Genomic DNA, 16,505 nt, shown 5'->3' on the forward strand with positions numbered 1-16,505 from the left:
CTACGTCACCAGGCCCTTCCCTGTCAAACCAAAACAGAGCATGAGGCAGCAAGATGTCGCAGTGAGAAGAGGCGGAAAAAAATAAAAATACCACAAGTAAAATGGCCAGAGCTGCACTTAATTTATACTTTCTACAATTTTTGAAACATTTTTCAATAATTATCGATAACGATCTATATAAAAATATTTTTATCAATACTATTTTTCTATATCTTCCAGCCCCGTCAACCTGGTCTTACATGAGACCGGGTTGGACCTGTTCAAGTTTACACAGACCGTCTTTATCTTTAGAATTGGCATACAGATTAAAAAATGAATGCAGTAACATAAAATACATTTTAATTAAATATTAATTCATTATTTTACAAGCACAGAGAGCAGATGGACAGATGGATGTCGGAGCTGCAGCGCTTCTGCATTTATCCACTCTTTATCTTAGCACCAGCACATGTGTCAGTGTAGATTGTGAGAGGCTGTTTACACTGGGCCGGACCGCAGCCTTTGCTATTAGCTGCTCAAATATCCCTCAGCTTGCTGAACTTTGTGTTCATTTGTAGGAGGGAATAGCCATCTTTCCTGTTCTACAGGACCTTTTTTCTTTCCATTGTTTATATTTAATGATAGCAGTGACTTCGCCTGAGGGAGTGCCGCTGTGTTCTCCCTAGTTCAACAATACAGAGCTCTCTCATGAGGATAAAAATAGCTACAAGATTGAGAAGCTCTTTGAGTTTGTATGAAACAAAAGCATTTTTAATGGAGAAACTCCCCGTGTGCGCCCAACTTGTTGCCTGCTGATCTGAAAATATTCTAGTGGCCAATCAAAAGCGCGTTCTCCACTCACATGATTCCAAGATGGCAGCCTCATGTCTGCTTGGCAGAAAAATAAACAAAACTGAGACAAAGCTGGAAATAAAGGAAATGTCTGTGAAGGTTCTCAGTCATCCAGGTCATTGTAGTCTAATGAGCTGGATTTAAAGAGGTCGTAATGCCCCCCTCAGAGTCTTACTCCACCCACGTATCAATTTTAAAAAATGCAACATTAGTAGGCGTTGCCTGGAGGACCGAGAGGGCGGAGCGGCGGCAGTGATGAAGACGATGGCTAACTAGACGATGCTAGCTCCCGTCACTCTGAGCAGTTATTAGAAGTGGAAGACGTTTCTCCCCCTCCTTACCCAGACACTCGAGAAGAAAGGGACCAAGTCTATTTGGAGGAGACAAGCGGACCTGAGTCTTATTGTTTTGAGCTTGTGAGTTGCCTGAAACTACCGGAACCGACCCAACAGAACCAGCTCTGAATGGTAAGTAGCCGTTAGCCATAGCATTGGATTAGCTGCAGGGTTTGGCTCCATGGCCCTAGAGAGCTAGTATTCAGCATGTTTTAGAGATTTATCTGCTTCAACACACCTGGTTTTAATCAGCAACAAATAGCTGAGCTGCTTAACAGCTAATCTAACCCGTTAAAGCAGGAAAACCACTGAAACGTGCTGGATAGCAGCTCTCCAGGAGTCCTGGGCTCAAGTTAGTCTGCTGCATATAAAGTTATGAAAATACCCCATGAGAAAATTATTCTGTAATGTGTTCAGCTCACTAAAACTGCCCTGATTTATTTATTTACTGATACCAGCTGCTCTCTTGGTTGTAGGTGATCCTCTGGTGTCTGCAGCTGGTCTCTGCTGGTGTCGTCAGGATCAGGAGCTTCCAGAAGAATGTGCCTTTCAATGACTCTTTCCCCCTTATTTGTTATATTAATTAATTAAATCTCAATTTATATATTTCCTGTTTTTGTTCATGTCCATAAATACTTAAACATGCTTGAAATTAAAACGAGCTTTTAACAGTGAGGTGCTAGTTTAGTTCATGACAATAGAGCTAGTTAAACATGCAACAATGTGATAATTCAATTAATGTAATTTATAAATATCCATTAAAATATCAAAACTGGAATCTAAATGAGATATTTGGCAGCACAAAAAACTTGTCAAACACAATATTTATTATAATAATTGTAGGCAGACAGGAGACAGAGCTGATGGAGGTTCTCAGTCATCGAAGGAAGGCTGAAGGCTTTCCAGGAACAGGAGATGTGGTGTTGTCTCTTCTCTCTCTATTCTGCCAGATGAGCTGTTAGGTTACAGGTGTGTGAGGACATCCTCATGCTGTCACAACCAGATGACAGGAGTTATCAGGTGATCAGCCAGGCTAATGATGAGATGCAGAAAGAAAACAAATCCAGCACAGTACAATAATAATATGTGGTGTTGCTCACCTTTTGTGCTCTTATAGAGTATTAACGTGTGCCTGCCTCATGGTGTAGAGTCCATATTTTGCTGAGTGTCCTGCAATAATGCAGGTTATTAGTTAATTTACTTTTGATAGCAAAAACAAAATATTTAATGTAAAAGTTATTTACCAGGTGAATCAGCTCACACGTCACCACCAAGTGTCACAGGGGCAGAATCAGTAGCCTCCTTCATGATGTCATGATGTAATCACTAGGGCTGCAACAAACGATTATTTGGATAATCGATGAATCGGATGGGGTCTCGACACGATTAATCGATTAATCGGATTACATGGGGAAATTTTTAAAAACTGCTAGGGAAACGTTATTTCTCTCCTTCCTTCACTTTATTTAACACATTATTAGAAAACAGTTCAATAGCAGAAAAACAACATGCCATCACCTAAATTGTCTTATAAGGTGTATAGACAGAGACCCTAAGCTACATCTATCTGTGACCTAAAATGTTTGGTCCAAGTTAAACAGCTTAAGGGCAATTCTCATCTGTTTTGTTTGATCTCATCTGTTGACATTTATTATAACTGGGGATGTCAAACAACTAATTTTTAAATGTAATTAAACATAGGCTGTGAATTAATCAAAATTGATCACTATTTCCAAAAATGACTGAAAAAATACCAAATAAAACAAAAGTAAATGAATGCCATCCTCCTTGTGATGATGCCCTGGGCAACTGCCATAAAGTCACATCTAGAAATGCTGCTGATCATTCCAATGATCCCAAATAGACTCACATTAGGCCACATGAAAGCAACTGAACCCAAAAATATATTAACCAGTATATAACTGCACTCTCACACAACACGCCTGCAGCAACAGTTAGGACTCCTCCTTCCCTTTTAAAAGCGTTTTTGCTTCCGAGGACATTGTGGTTGTTAAACCACATGCTAGTAGTCTTGCCCCGGTGTGATCAACCAGTTTCTGCGGGAATGTGACGGCGGAACCAGGGCCAGATTAACACTTTGTTGTACCCTGGGCAACAATATTCAAGGGCTCCATCATCACGACCCGAAGATCACCATAATGTGGTCACATACAGAATATTTTACTGTAATATGCAGTAAATATACTCAATACTTGAATGCCTGACATCACGTAACCCACCCAGAGTAACCTTTGACCCACCTCGTGTGGACTGACCAATGAGGAGAGGGTCTTAACTTGAGGCCCTCTCTTCATTGGTCAGTCTGCATGAGACTGACTCTCAACTGACGTTCAGTCATAGGCAGCGAAGCGTCTCTGTGCAGCGCAAAAGCCCGGGTGGACAGTTTGTTTAATAGGGTGACCATATTTCCATTTCCAAACAAGAGGACAGGGGATCTGTGCCTATGACGTCACACTATGGCAACGCCACACAAACCATGTTGGGACCCATTTTTTGTAAGAACTAAATTTATATCAGATTCTGCCAATAGAAGGGCTCTAAAACAATTCATATGTAAATATTTTGCATATTTAATGCAAAATCTCATTTTTCTGCTTTAGTGCTGCAACAAGGTTTTATTAATAATAAATTATAACTTTTGTTTTACTACAGCATCGGTACGCTTCCTGTGCACAGATTATTAAGGATGCTTGTTTCAGCTGTGAGATTAGACGATAGGATCAATGAAAACATAAGTTGTCCCACACTCCATGGAAACTTTCAGAGAATCCACAAATAGTGGCTTTCAAATAGTTTAGTTACTTTTTGCAAGTTTAGAAAAGAAGCAGATGAGACAGCATGTCTGATCATTTAGTTTTTCATCTGATAATATTAGAACATGTCAGTAATGTCTGAGGGGCTTTTATAAACACTGTATAACTAATACTACTGGAGAGGGTATGGATTACACAGAGGCTTCTGGGGAGCCCAGTTGTGTGTGTGTGTGTGGGGGGGGGGGGGGTCATTTAGCCTTGGCCCCCAAAATGTCTTGAAACGGCCCTGGGTGTGTGACTGAGTTTACAAGGTGATCTGAATTGTATCAGATGTATAAATATGACATGTGTACAACATTGTTTTTTACTGGTAAAAACGTGTAGTGGAGATAAATCTACCTACATTTTACTTTTCAACACTTTGTTTTGTTTTCTTGTTTTTATTTAACTATTTTCCTGTCCTGTCTGTCTCTCATCTTCCTGCATCTCCTCTTAATTCTCCAGAAAATCTGTTGCCTGGATTCTTACCTTTTCACCTCATCAGTTACTTTTGAGCAGATCAAAGGGATCTCCTGACCGCAAAGCGCAGAGCGCGTTTTCGATGCTGTGTGAGGTGACATCACCACAGCACAGATGATGAGCTCCGCAGTAGCGCGCTTCAGGCACAAATAAGTAGGGATGGGTACTTTTGACATTTGAATCGATCCGGTACTAATTACCGGTACCTACGAATCGATACCGGTACTTAACGGTACCAATTTTCGATACTTTTGAGTGTTTATTATTTTAATTCTCTTTTATAATTAAATATATATTTTTCTCAATATATAACAATATTTGATAAATATCTCGATAAATAACATTCAACTGTTTGTATTTTAACATCGTCCTTGTAGTTTTATAAGCTGATAATTAAACTGAAGCAAACATCTTTACTGTGAACTAAATTTACTGTGTATCTTCATTCCTTTTGCCATCTTTTTTCATTTGATTTTTCCTACTGGGAAGTTAGAATTTCCGAGGAGAAAGCGAACGCACCATTAGCTGATAACAATGGTGGCAATGGAAGCTAACATACCAAGCTAACGATCTCTTAAACTGTTTATTTAGCTGCTGGAGCAGATTAAAACGATGCCTCACACTTAGATCGTCACTGGTTTCGTCTTCACCCGTCACATTTAGTAAAGTGAAGCCAAACTTTAGAGCGCGTTCATGTTGTTCTAGTCGGAAATTCGGAGTTCAGAGGAGAAAGCGAACGCACCATTAGCGAAACGGAAGCTAATATATCAAGCTAATTATATTTACCTACCGGAGCAGATTAAGATGAGGATGTCTCACTTAGATCGTTGTCGCTGGTTTCATCATCCAGTTACCCATCACATTTAGTGAAGTGGACCCAAGCTTTAGCGTGCGTTCTCTCTACCATGCTGCTCTGTTTACAACTGGTTCACAGCAAGCGACGACAAAACGCTCCTGCGCATGCGCAGCTGTCTTGGCAAGTTCTTGTTAGGATGGACGGGTACCGAAACGAGGCACCGTTTGAAATGACGTGAATCGGTGCTCGGTCGGTACTATGGAATTCGGTCGGTACCTTAAAAAGTACCGAATTCGGTACCCATCCCTACAAATAAGACAGAAAGTAGAGAACATGTGCAGACATGAACGATCGTGTGCTAATTATAGTTTTTTGGTTGCGCCACTTTGAGAATGGACCGTGCGCTGGAAGCAGCTGCCTGGATCGCTGCGCAACAATGCGCTGTGCCGCTCTCTGCTCAAAAGAGTCCAAAAATGATATAATATAGAAAACTTTTTTCCGGCTCCCCTGATGTGTAGGATATACAGCTCCCCCATAATTCGATCCCTGCTCCTGGATGAAAAGCCGGACATTTTCATCAATACAAGAACCCGCAGTCCGGACGCCCGGACAGAGAGTGAAAAGTGGACAAGTCCGGGGAAAACGGAACGTACGGTCACCATAGTCCTCATAAAGCGGGAAATTATAGATACAGTATTGTGCTCGTGCCCTGGGCCCTTTAGAGTTCGTGGGCCATGGGCAATTGCCCAGTTAATCCGGCCTTGGGCGGACCGGTTCGCAGCAGCGCGAACCTTGCGCTGATCTGCTGGCTCTCCCTCGCGCTGATCTGCTGGCTCTCCCTCGCGCTGATCTGCTGGCTCTCCCTCGCCCTGATCTGCCGGCTCTCCCTGGCGCTGATCTGACTTGCTCTGCGCGCAACGGCGGGCGGGAAGGGGGGGCACTTTTGGAAAAGTTGTGCGACACAACGAATCGATGACGCAATTCGTTGCCAACGCTTTTAGTAATCGATTTTCATCGAATTTATCGATTCGTTGTTGCAGCCCTAGTAATCACATACGTTTATTTAATTTTTAATATCTTAAAAATTCTGAAATGTTTTAATTTTTTTTACCTTGAACAGTTCACTGAGCTTGCACTGTCACTGAGGTGGAAGCTGGAATCAGCAGCAGACACCTCACATCTTGGTCTTTTCAGGGGTGTGGACGCTGCTCTGGGACCTTCTGGAAGATGAATTTTAATCATGGTCCCTGTGGGTCACAAGACACACTGCGGCTGTGAGCTCTATTCTGGCTGGCTATGTAAAAACAAAGAAGCAGCACATTTATAAATGTTTAAAAGAGCATAAACTCACGTGTAACAATAATCTGTAAAACAAATTAAAACTAGAAGGTGATAATAAAATGTTTACATAGAAGATTATTAAAAATAATTCACCTTTTCTACGGGTAAGGCTTCACGTCAGCCTGGACAAGTGCATTCTTGCAGCTAAATCAGTCTGACAGCCAGTGTCTTGGGTAGATTTAGCCTGAAAAAAAAAATAGAAGCACGTTGTTGTTGGAGTTTATAAAGTCAGATAAAATACAAACGAAACTGTCCAACATAGGCGCTTTTTAAAATTCCTAGTGTGTGATCGTTGTTATAACGTAAAAGTCAGTCACATATGATGTGGAGAGCCTGAAATGCGACCTCCTGAACAGAATTCCTTACAGAACCGGGTCACAAGCTGGATTTCACGCTGTAATGCTGTCTGTCAACTAGTGCTGTTAGTTAGAGCCACTGTTGCAGAATTGCCGACTGACTAGCTAAAGGAAGTGAACCACGTCTCTCAGACTTTGCATTTAGGTAGGGAATTGTCTTTAGAAGATGTTAAAACGTTTATTTAGCTGACTCACCTCAGACTGGAGCCCGCCGTGGTGGGGTAGCAGAGTCGGTGGGCTGCATCTAAATCGTGGAAGAGCCATGGTGGGCATAGCCTCCCTCTTCAAACGGAGACGTGCAGAATCGCGGGTAAAATGCCCACAGAGCCACCGCAACCATACTACACTACACCTACTCACCAATACTAACACGATATGGAGCACTAAACCCGAACTACTTTCCTAATTACACTAACAGCCAAACACTAACTAAACTACAATATCCAACAGCCAAACTAACACTAAATAAGTATTTATAACACTAAAAGTTATGCTTAAGACTAGGATATGCTAATGCTATATGCTAATGCTGAACTACCACTAACCTCCTACACTCGCTTGCAAATCCAACTCCCAACTCGCCACAAGGCGTGGCCGAGACGCTCGTTGCTTTATAACTTTGACACAGAGCTGCTACGTAGTATTCTACTGGTTTACGTAGTATCTTACTCTTTAGCCATTGGCTAAAATTTATTCAAAATGAGTCAAATTCTATGTTTTAAGCTGAAGGTGGCGCTATACTGTGGTATTTAGGCAGAATTTTTAATTTTTAAAGAAAATGCACCAAAATGCTAAAATAATGAATACACACATTTAAAACACTATTAAACACTCATTTATACAGTTCATCAGCAAAAAAAAGTTAATCTAGACGTTACTTGCTCTTTAAATCTGGGACTCTCCACCATTTGACCTTAGAACTGAAGAAGCCTCTCGGATGAGAGGTGAAACGTCTTCAAGCAACTCAAAGAAGTCCAGACGCTTTTCTTTCAAAGCTCATTAAAATAAAGGAAATGTTTCTACTTGCTTTGTTGTTGAGGCGTCGCCGCATCCGTCATTTCAAGGTTAGAAAAGTTTGGGTTTGATGGCTGCAAAGAAGGCAAGGAGTTTATTACAATCTACTCCAAGAGATGTGCCTTGAAGACCCAAAATCCTTCTGACAGTACCACCGCCTGGATACTGAAACCTTTTGATAGGTTAGTGGAAACAGTTGGTCCATCGATATGCTAGGTACCGTTTCATTTATTTTTCTGACATGCAGACAAGGGTTCTACAACATCTTTGAAACAAATGAGTGGAGAATGCGCTTTGATTGGCCACTTGAATATTTCAGCTCAGCCCAGCAACTCGCATAGTGTGCACACAGTGAGTTTCTGTCCCCAGTAAGATGAAATTTTTCAAACCGATTTGATTTTCACCTCAGTATCTCATAAGGCAGAAAACTCAGTGAAAATTAGGGGCACATCTGCTGAGCAAACGGCCTTGAGTGACTGTTAGCTCAGCAGTTTGCTCTCGTGTGCGGCAGGCTTAAGTTTGGTTTATGCTTGACGCATTTACTTGCCGCTTGGTGATGCGGCTTGCGGATGGAACGCGCTTCACAACTCGCAGCGTTTATGGTTCATGCGGCTTGTCTCTGAGGTGAGCCAATATTCTTCCAAACTGTAGGGGGCAGCATGGAGCTCTACAGCTTGCATCCAACACTTCACCATAGTAGAAGTAGAAATTACTGTTTACAACATGGCATTCCAGCATTTTTAACAGCGTCCTCGTCTTTCCGACAGTGCAAGCTATTTCTCTCTATTTGAACATTTTAAGCAGGATGATGATGGTTGTACCCAATGTGCAGCAGTACCGGGACCAGAGTGAATAGGGTGTGTATGGGGAGCATGAGTGGGTGTCCGGCGTGCATTTTTGTAAGTCTTAGGTTGTATGTGCATGTGTGAGCATGAGGGAGGGAGTGTGTGACTGTGTTTGTGTATGACTGTATATGTCAGGTGGGGCCTTTGACTCCTCCCCTCTCCTGGGACTTCTTTTGATGATATAGATCTTCGTCCCCCCTCCCCCTGCCACACCTGGTGTGGAGTGCGGTGCCTTGGTCTGCCTGGGTCGTGGCTTCCGGGTCAGGGAGTTTAAGATTTCTGGCGTCTGTCTGATCAATCCCAGTGGCTGCCTGGTGGGGTCTGGGTCCTTGGGCTCTGATGGGTCTCCGGCGGGGGTGGTCGCCTCTGGGTCCCGGGCTTGGCCGGCTAGGGGGTGGCAGCAGGATTACGTTTTTTGTCATGACAGTCGAGCAATGAAGTACACATAAAATCCGGAGAGTCGTGAAGGCCACAGAGCAGAAACACATTTGTGAACTAACATGTGGTTCGCAGTCAGCCAGCAGCAGATCCTGGCTAACTTTTTTACCCATACATGGCACTGGACCGTCTGAACAAACGGGAGTGAAGAATCCTGACCTTCATCACAACTCCACATTAAGCTCAGAACAGCTGAGAATTCTCTCTGCTTGTTCTCATTCAGACACTTGTTTACCTTTCCCTCTGGACTCCCATCATGATCTACAGGGATGTCAGCAAAACTCGAAGAATGTGAAGAACGTTTGCATAACTCAACATCAAGGGATCAATTCCTTAGCTGTTCTCTTCCTTTTTCTGTGCTCAGTTGCAGGTGGAAAATGTGAATAAGACATGTTTGCAGGGATAAAGAGGTTCATTATACTCTCCCTCCTTTAGGCATTAGCTCTGTAGCTGTGTGGAGATTTCAGATGATCCTGAACTCTAGTGAACTTTATTTGCCAACACTGCCCCCTACTGTAATAATAAGAAGTGTTCAGACATTCATCATTTCAGTTCTTTTGATCTCTGTTTCTCTGCACAGGGAGCTAAGATTAAGGAATTATACTCCAGAGGATGAAGAGCTGAAGGAGAGGCAGGTGACCAAAGTCAAACCTGCATCAGGTGATAAAATTTGAAAAGCAAAGGTTTTTGAAAATGAACTCTAATCCGTTTTTACTCCAGGGAAATTGCTGCCTACATTGAGTCATGCTAGCTGCTATAATAGCTGCAGATTTGTTTGGTTGCAGTGGAAGAAAAAGTAAAAGATCAACTTGAAGCTGCTAATCCAGAGCCCATAATTGAAGAAGTGGTAAGAACAAGTTTCTGTTTAAATGGGATTTGCATTAATTAAAGATTTGTTAGCTGTCTCATTCTGCAGCATTTTGTTTTAAGGATTTGGCCAATCTTGCTCCAAGAAAACCAGACTGGTAAGACCATGTTTTAAGAAAAAACTCCCACTTGTGTTTTGCATAAAGATATTTAGCAATTTTTATATTTTCCATTCAGGGATCTAAAGCGTGATGTGGCCAAGAAACTGGAGAAGCTGGAGAGGAGAACACAGAGAGCCATTGCTGAGCTCATCCGTTAGTATCGGTCCTTCTTATTTTTTACACGGGATCACAAGTTGTTCATCCGGTCACTTAAATGGGTATGAACTATTGGGCTAATTGCTCTGTGTCGCTCTCCCCAACCATAACCCTGAAGCCTGATTTATACTTCTCTGTGAGCACCGCAGCAGAGAGACGCACAGGGAGTGTCGGAAAGGTTTTCACATGCAAACTTCTTTGCAGACAGTGGAGTGCTGCTGAGCAATTCCCCGCCAGGACAACAGAGAGCATAGCGTTTTTCTGTGGTAACCTGCCACCATAACACTTATGTATCTGGTCCATGCTAGCGTATTTGCTAATGTGGGTATACAGGTGCTGGCCAGTAAATTAGAATATCATCAAAAGGTTGAAAATATTTCAGTAATTCCATTCAAAACGTGAAACTTGTACATTATATTCATGCAATGCACACAGACCAATGTATTTCCAATGTTCATTACATTTAAATTTGATATTCATAAGTGACAACTAATGAAAACTCCAAATTTGGTATCTCAAAAAATTAGAATATTCTGAAAAGGCTGAATATAGAAGACACCTGCTGCCACTCTAATCAACTGATTTACTCAAAACACCTGCAAAGGCCTTTAAAAGGTCCCTCAGTCTTGTTTTGAAGGCACCACAATCATGGGGAAGACTTCTGACTTAACAGCTGTCCAAAAGACAATCATTGACACCTTGCACAAGGAGGGCAAGACACAAAAGGTGATTGCTAAAGAAGCTGGCTGTTCGCAGAGCTCTGTGTCCAAGCACATTAACAGACAGGCGAAGGGACGGAAAAAATGTGGTAGAAAAAAGTGTACAAGCTCTAGGGATAACCGCACCCTGCAGAGAATTGTGACGACAAACCCATTCAAAAATGTGGGGGAGATCCACAAAGAGTGGACTGCAGCTGGAGTCAGCGCTTCAAGAACCACCACGAGGAGACTCATGAAAGACATGGGATTCAGGTGTCGCATTCCGTGTGTCAAGCCACTCCTGAACAAGAAACAGCGCAAGAAGCGTCTCGCCTGGGCCAAGGACAAAAAGGACTGGACTGATGCTGAGTGGTCCAAAGTTATGTTTTCTGATGAAAGCAAGTTCTGCATTTCCTTTGGAAATCAAGGACCCAGAGTCTGGAGGAAGAGCGGAGAAGCACAGAATCCACGTTGCATGAGGTCCAGTGTAAAGTTTCCACCGTCAGTGATGGTGTGGGGTGCCATGTCATCTGCCGGTGTTGGCCCACTCTGTTTCCTGAGGTCCAGGGTCAATGCAGCCGTCTACCAGGAAGTTTTAGAGCACTTCATGCTTCCTGCTGCTGACCAACTTTATGGGGATGCAGACTTCACCTTTCAACAGGACTTGGCACCTGCACACAGTGCCAAAACCACCAGCACCTGGTTCAAGGACCATGGTATCCCTGTCCTTGATTGGCCAGCAAACTCGCCTGACCTTAACCCCATAGAAAATCTATGGGGTATTGTGAAGCGGAGGATGCAATACGCTAGACCCAACAATGCAGAGGAGCTGAAGACGACTATCAGAGCAACCTGGGCTCTCATAACACCTGAGCAGTGCCACAGACTAATCGAGTCCATGCCACACCGCATTACTGCAGTTATTGAGGCAAAAGGAGCCCCGACTAAGTATTGAGTGCTATACATGCACATTCTTTTCATGTTCATTCTTTTCAGTTGGCCAACATTAGAGAAACAAACATTTTTTCATTGGCCTTTAGAATATTCTAATTTTCTGAGATACCAGATTTGATGTTTTCATTGGTTGTCACCTATAAATATCAAAATTAAACGTAATAAACATCGGAAATACATTGGTCTGTGTGCATTGCATGAATATAATGTACAAGTTTCACGTTTTGAATGGAATTACTGAAATATTTTCAACCTTTTGATGATATTCTAATTTACTGGCCAGCACCTGTATATTTCAGAGACTACAGTACAGGCCAAAAGTTTGGACACACCTTCTCATTCAATGTGTTTTCTTTTTTTTTTCGTGACCATTTACGTCAGGAAATTCTTACTGAAGGCATCAAATCTATGAATGAACACGTGGAGTTATGTACTTAACCCAGACAGGTGACATAACTGAAAAGATGTTTTATATTCTGTTTTCTTCCAAAAGCCACCCTTTGCTCTGATCACTGCTTTACACACTCTTGGCATTCTTTTGATAAGTGCAAAGCTATAATCAGAGCAAAGGGTGGCTATTTTGAAGAAAATAAAACATGTTTTCAGTTATTTCACCTAAATATCTTTTTACTTTTTAGTGGTGCTGGTGACGAGTTTACAAGAAGTTGTGTCCAGTCACAATCACAAAGCCTCTGTCACTTTTGACAGATGTTTAAAAATGTTGGCATGTCTCCGTCACCAGGTGTGAGCCCGTCGCAGAGCCCTTGCTCTGAAGCAAACTGGCGTTGCATGTTTCCGCACCGACGTGGATGTAGACGTATGAATCAGGCTTGACTCTACAGATGGCTAAAGCTCTCTGAAAAACATTGGCGGTTTGATTCATACATTGAGGGACAACTTACACACTTAGACTAAGTGAAACGTTGCAGGATAATAGAACATTGTGAAGGAGTTGAAATGTGGGAAAGTATAGCCCGTTTAATTCTGTTTCTATTGTTTCTCTCAGATATTTAAGAGTTGAAAATGGTCAAAATATTATTTAAAATGGAGAGCGAGAGGTTGTGATGAATGGATGTTTAACTTTGAGGGCTTGTGTGTGTTTTTGTGACCAGGGGATCGTCTGCAAGGCTGTGAGGAGGAGCTGGCTGGAGCAGTAGGAGAAGTTGGAGTGGATCAGGAAGATTCAGATTGAATATGATGGGACATGGTAGTAAGGAGGCAGAATAAGGATAGCATTGATTCAGTGGGCCTGTGTACAAACACAACTACTCAAGTCGATAGTTGTCTCATTCATCAGACATTCTTAACAACATTGCTTTGTTGTATTTTTCAATGTATAAATTAAAAAGGCTTTTTGTTTTTCAAATACCTGGCAGTGATCCTTTGTCATGAGAACATTAAAATGTACAAACAAGACTGTTATTAAAACAATGTCAGAACACATCAACATCTTTGAGCCTCCAATGAGGGAATAAAATACAGGCAGATAACATATCACCCCAAACCATCACTGACTGAGAAAACTTTACACTGAACCTTAAGCAACGTGGATTCTGTGCCTCCTCTCTTCCCCCAAACTCCGGGACATTGACTTCCACAGGAAATGCAACATTTCCTTTCATCAGAGAACATAACTTTGGACCACTTAGCAGCAGTCAAGTCCTTTTTGTTTGTTGCTCAGCCACGGCACTTCTGGCATTGTAGAAGAGTGGCTTGACACAAGAAATGCAACAGCTGAAACCCATGTTCTGTGTGAGGTGGTTCTTCAAGCTCTGACTCCAGCTGCAGTCCACTCTTTGTGAATCTCCCTCACATTTTTGAATGAGTTTTGTTTCACAATCCCCTCCAGTGTCCGATTATCCCTACTGCTTGTATACTTTTTTTTCTACCACATCGTGTCCCTTTTCCTCTCTTAATGTGCTTGGACACAGCTCTGAACAGCTAGCCTCTTTAGCTATGGTATTTTGTGTCCAGCCCTTCTTGTGCAAGGTGTCAACAGAACTAGACTGAGAGACCATTTAAAGTGCATGTCAAGTGTGCCTCAGAGTCTTACCCCACCCACGTATCAATTTTAAAAACTGCAACATTAGTAGGCGTTGCCTGGAGGACCGAGAGGGCGGAGCCGCGGCAGTGACGAAGACGATGGCTAACTAGACGAAGCTAGCTCCCTTCACTCTGAGCAGTCATTAGAAGTGGAGGACATTTCTCCCCCTCCTTACCCAGACACTCGAGAAGAAAGGGACCAAGTCTAATTGGAGGAGACAAGCGGACCCGAGCCTTATTGTTTTGAGCTTGTGAGTTGCCTGAAATTACCGGAACCGACCCAACAGAACCATCTCTGAATGTAAGTAGCCGTTAGCCATAGCATTGGATTAGCTGCAGGGTTTGTCTCCACGGCCCGAGAGCTAGTATTCAGCATGTTTTAGAGATTTATCTGCATCAACACACCTGGTTTTAATCAGCAACAAACAGCTGAGCTGCTTAACAGCTTATCTAACCTATTAAAGCAGGAAAATCCACTGAAACGTGCTGGATAGCAGGTCTCCAGGAGATCTGGGCTCAAGCTACAGTCTGCTGCATAAAGTTATGAAAATATCCCATGAGAAAAGTATTCTGTAATGTGTTCAGCCCACTAAAACTGCCCTGATTTCATTATTTATTTACTGATACTAGCTGCTCTTGGTTGCAGGTGATCCTCTGGTGTCTGCAGCTGGTCTCCTGCTGGTGTCGTCAGGATCAGGAGCTTCCAGAAGAATGTGCCTTTCAATGACTCTTTCCCCCTTATTTGTTATATTAATTAAATAAATCTCAATTTATATATTTCCTGTTTTTGTTCATGTCCATAAATACTTAAACATGCTTGAAATTAAAACGAGCTTTTAACAGTGAGGTGCTAGTTTAGTTCATCACAATAGAGCTAGATAAACATGCGACAATGTGATAATTCAATTAATGCAATTTATAAATATCCATTAAAATATCAAAACTGGAATCAAAATGAGATATTTGGCAGCACAAAAAACTTGTCAAACACAATATTTATTATAATAATTGTAGGCAGACAGGAGACAGAGCTGATGGAGGTTCTCAGTCATCGAAGGATGGCTGAAGGCTTTCCAGGAACAGGAGATGTGGTGTCTCTTCTCTATTCTGCCAGATGAGCTGATAGGTTACAGGTGTGTGAAGACATCCTTATGCTGTCATAACCAGATGACAGGTGTGTGAGGACATCCTCATGCTGTCATAACCAGATGACAGGAGTTATCAGGTGATCAGCCAGGCTAATGATGAGATGCAGAAAGAAAACAAATCCAGGACAGTGTACAGTAATAAAAATAATATGTGGTGTTGCTCACCTTATGTGCTCTTATAGAGTTATTAACGTGTGCCTGCCTCATGGTGTAGAGTCCATATTTTGCTGAGTGTCCTGCAATAATGCAGGTTATTAGTTAATTTACTTTTGATAGCAAAAACAAAATATTTAATGTAAAAGTTATTTACCAGGTGAATCAGCTCACACGTCACCACCAAGTGTCACAGGGCCAGAATCAGTAGCCTCCTTCATGATGTAATCACATACTTATTTAATTGTTAATATCTTAAAAATTCAGAAATGTTTTAATTTTTTTTACCTTGAACAGTTCACTGAGCTTGCACTGTCACTGAGGTGGAAGCTGGAATCAACAGCAGACACCTCACATCGTGGTCTTTTCAGGAGGTGTGGATGCTCTGGGACCTTCTGGAAGATGAATTTCTGTCATGGTCCCTGTGTCACAAGACACTGAGGCTGTGAGCTCTATAAAAAACAAAGAAGCAGCACATTTATAAACATTTAAAAGAGCATAAAATCACTTGTAACAATCTGTAAAACAAATTAAAACTAGAAGGTAATAAAATGTTTACATAGAAGATTATTAAAAATAATTCACCTTTGCTACGGGTAACACCACGTCAGCCTGGACAAGTGCATTCTTGCAGATTACTAAATCAGTCTGACAGCCAGTGTCTTGGGTAGATTTAGCCTGAAAAAAAAAATAGAAGCACATTGATGTTTATAAAGTCAGATAAAATACAAAAGAAACTGTCCCATATAGGCGCTTTATAACATTCCTAGTGTGTGATGTTATTATAACGTAAAAGTCAGTCACATATGATGTGGAGATCCTGAAATGCGACCTCCTGAACAGAATTCCTCACGGAACCGGGTCACGCTGTGCTGGATTTCACGCTGTAATGATGTCTGTCAACTAGTGCTGCATTAGTTAGAGCCACTGTTGCAGAATTACCGACTGACACAAAAACAACTCGAATTTTCTCTGAGCCTGACAGACATGTGGACCGTTTTGTCGGCCAGGGCTTCGAGCTATGTTCCGATTCGCCGCTGATTCTAACCTTACATCCCGTTCCACATTTTGTGAACTTGACAAATCAGCCCGATGGCTGATATTAGCTAAATGGAGTGAACCACGTCTCTCAAACT

At 42.0% G+C, this 16,505-nt stretch overlaps 1 protein-coding gene and 2 long non-coding RNA genes across 5 annotated transcripts in view; 1 reads left to right on the forward strand and 2 right to left on the reverse strand.

Annotated features, from left to right (window-relative positions):
• ccdc12 (coiled-coil domain containing 12) overlaps nucleotides 1-13,391 on the forward strand; it is a 101,657-nt gene extending 88,266 nt beyond the window's left edge. Inside the window, exons 3-7 of the mRNA XM_070551570.1 lie at nucleotides 9,830-9,909; nucleotides 10,035-10,096; nucleotides 10,180-10,214; nucleotides 10,294-10,370; nucleotides 13,138-13,391. Coding sequence (XP_070407671.1) covers nucleotides 9,830-9,909; nucleotides 10,035-10,096; nucleotides 10,180-10,214; nucleotides 10,294-10,370; nucleotides 13,138-13,217 — 334 coding nt within the window. The 3' untranslated portion in view covers nucleotides 13,218-13,391. The remainder of the gene's footprint in view (nucleotides 1-9,829; nucleotides 9,910-10,034; nucleotides 10,097-10,179; nucleotides 10,215-10,293; nucleotides 10,371-13,137) is intronic.
• On the reverse strand, nucleotides 1,976-9,830 carry LOC139070019 (uncharacterized). 2 transcript variants are annotated; one of them, XR_011520687.1, is made up of 4 exons: nucleotides 6,690-9,830; nucleotides 6,367-6,502; nucleotides 2,267-2,336; nucleotides 1,976-2,156 (listed from the first exon to the last, which is right to left on the reverse strand). It is a non-coding gene; the product is annotated as an uncharacterized lncRNA (long non-coding RNA). The 2 variants fall into 2 exon arrangements; XR_011520688.1 differs by having other exon boundaries at nucleotides 6,367-6,549.
• A 1,656-nt stretch (nucleotides 13,392-15,047) lies between the features above and the next one.
• On the reverse strand, nucleotides 15,048-16,093 carry LOC107378621 (uncharacterized). 2 transcript variants are annotated; one of them, XR_011520684.1, is made up of 5 exons: nucleotides 15,955-16,093; nucleotides 15,658-15,821; nucleotides 15,527-15,584; nucleotides 15,382-15,452; nucleotides 15,048-15,263 (listed from the first exon to the last, which is right to left on the reverse strand). It is a non-coding gene; the product is annotated as an uncharacterized lncRNA (long non-coding RNA). The 2 variants fall into 2 exon arrangements; XR_011520685.1 differs by having other exon boundaries at nucleotides 15,048-15,306.
• Nucleotides 16,094-16,505: the final 412 nt, after the last annotated feature.

The sequence above is a fragment of the Nothobranchius furzeri genome, chromosome 5 (assembly GCF_043380555.1).
Source record: "Nothobranchius furzeri strain GRZ-AD chromosome 5, NfurGRZ-RIMD1, whole genome shotgun sequence".
Taxonomy (NCBI): domain Eukaryota; kingdom Metazoa; phylum Chordata; class Actinopteri; order Cyprinodontiformes; family Nothobranchiidae; genus Nothobranchius; species Nothobranchius furzeri.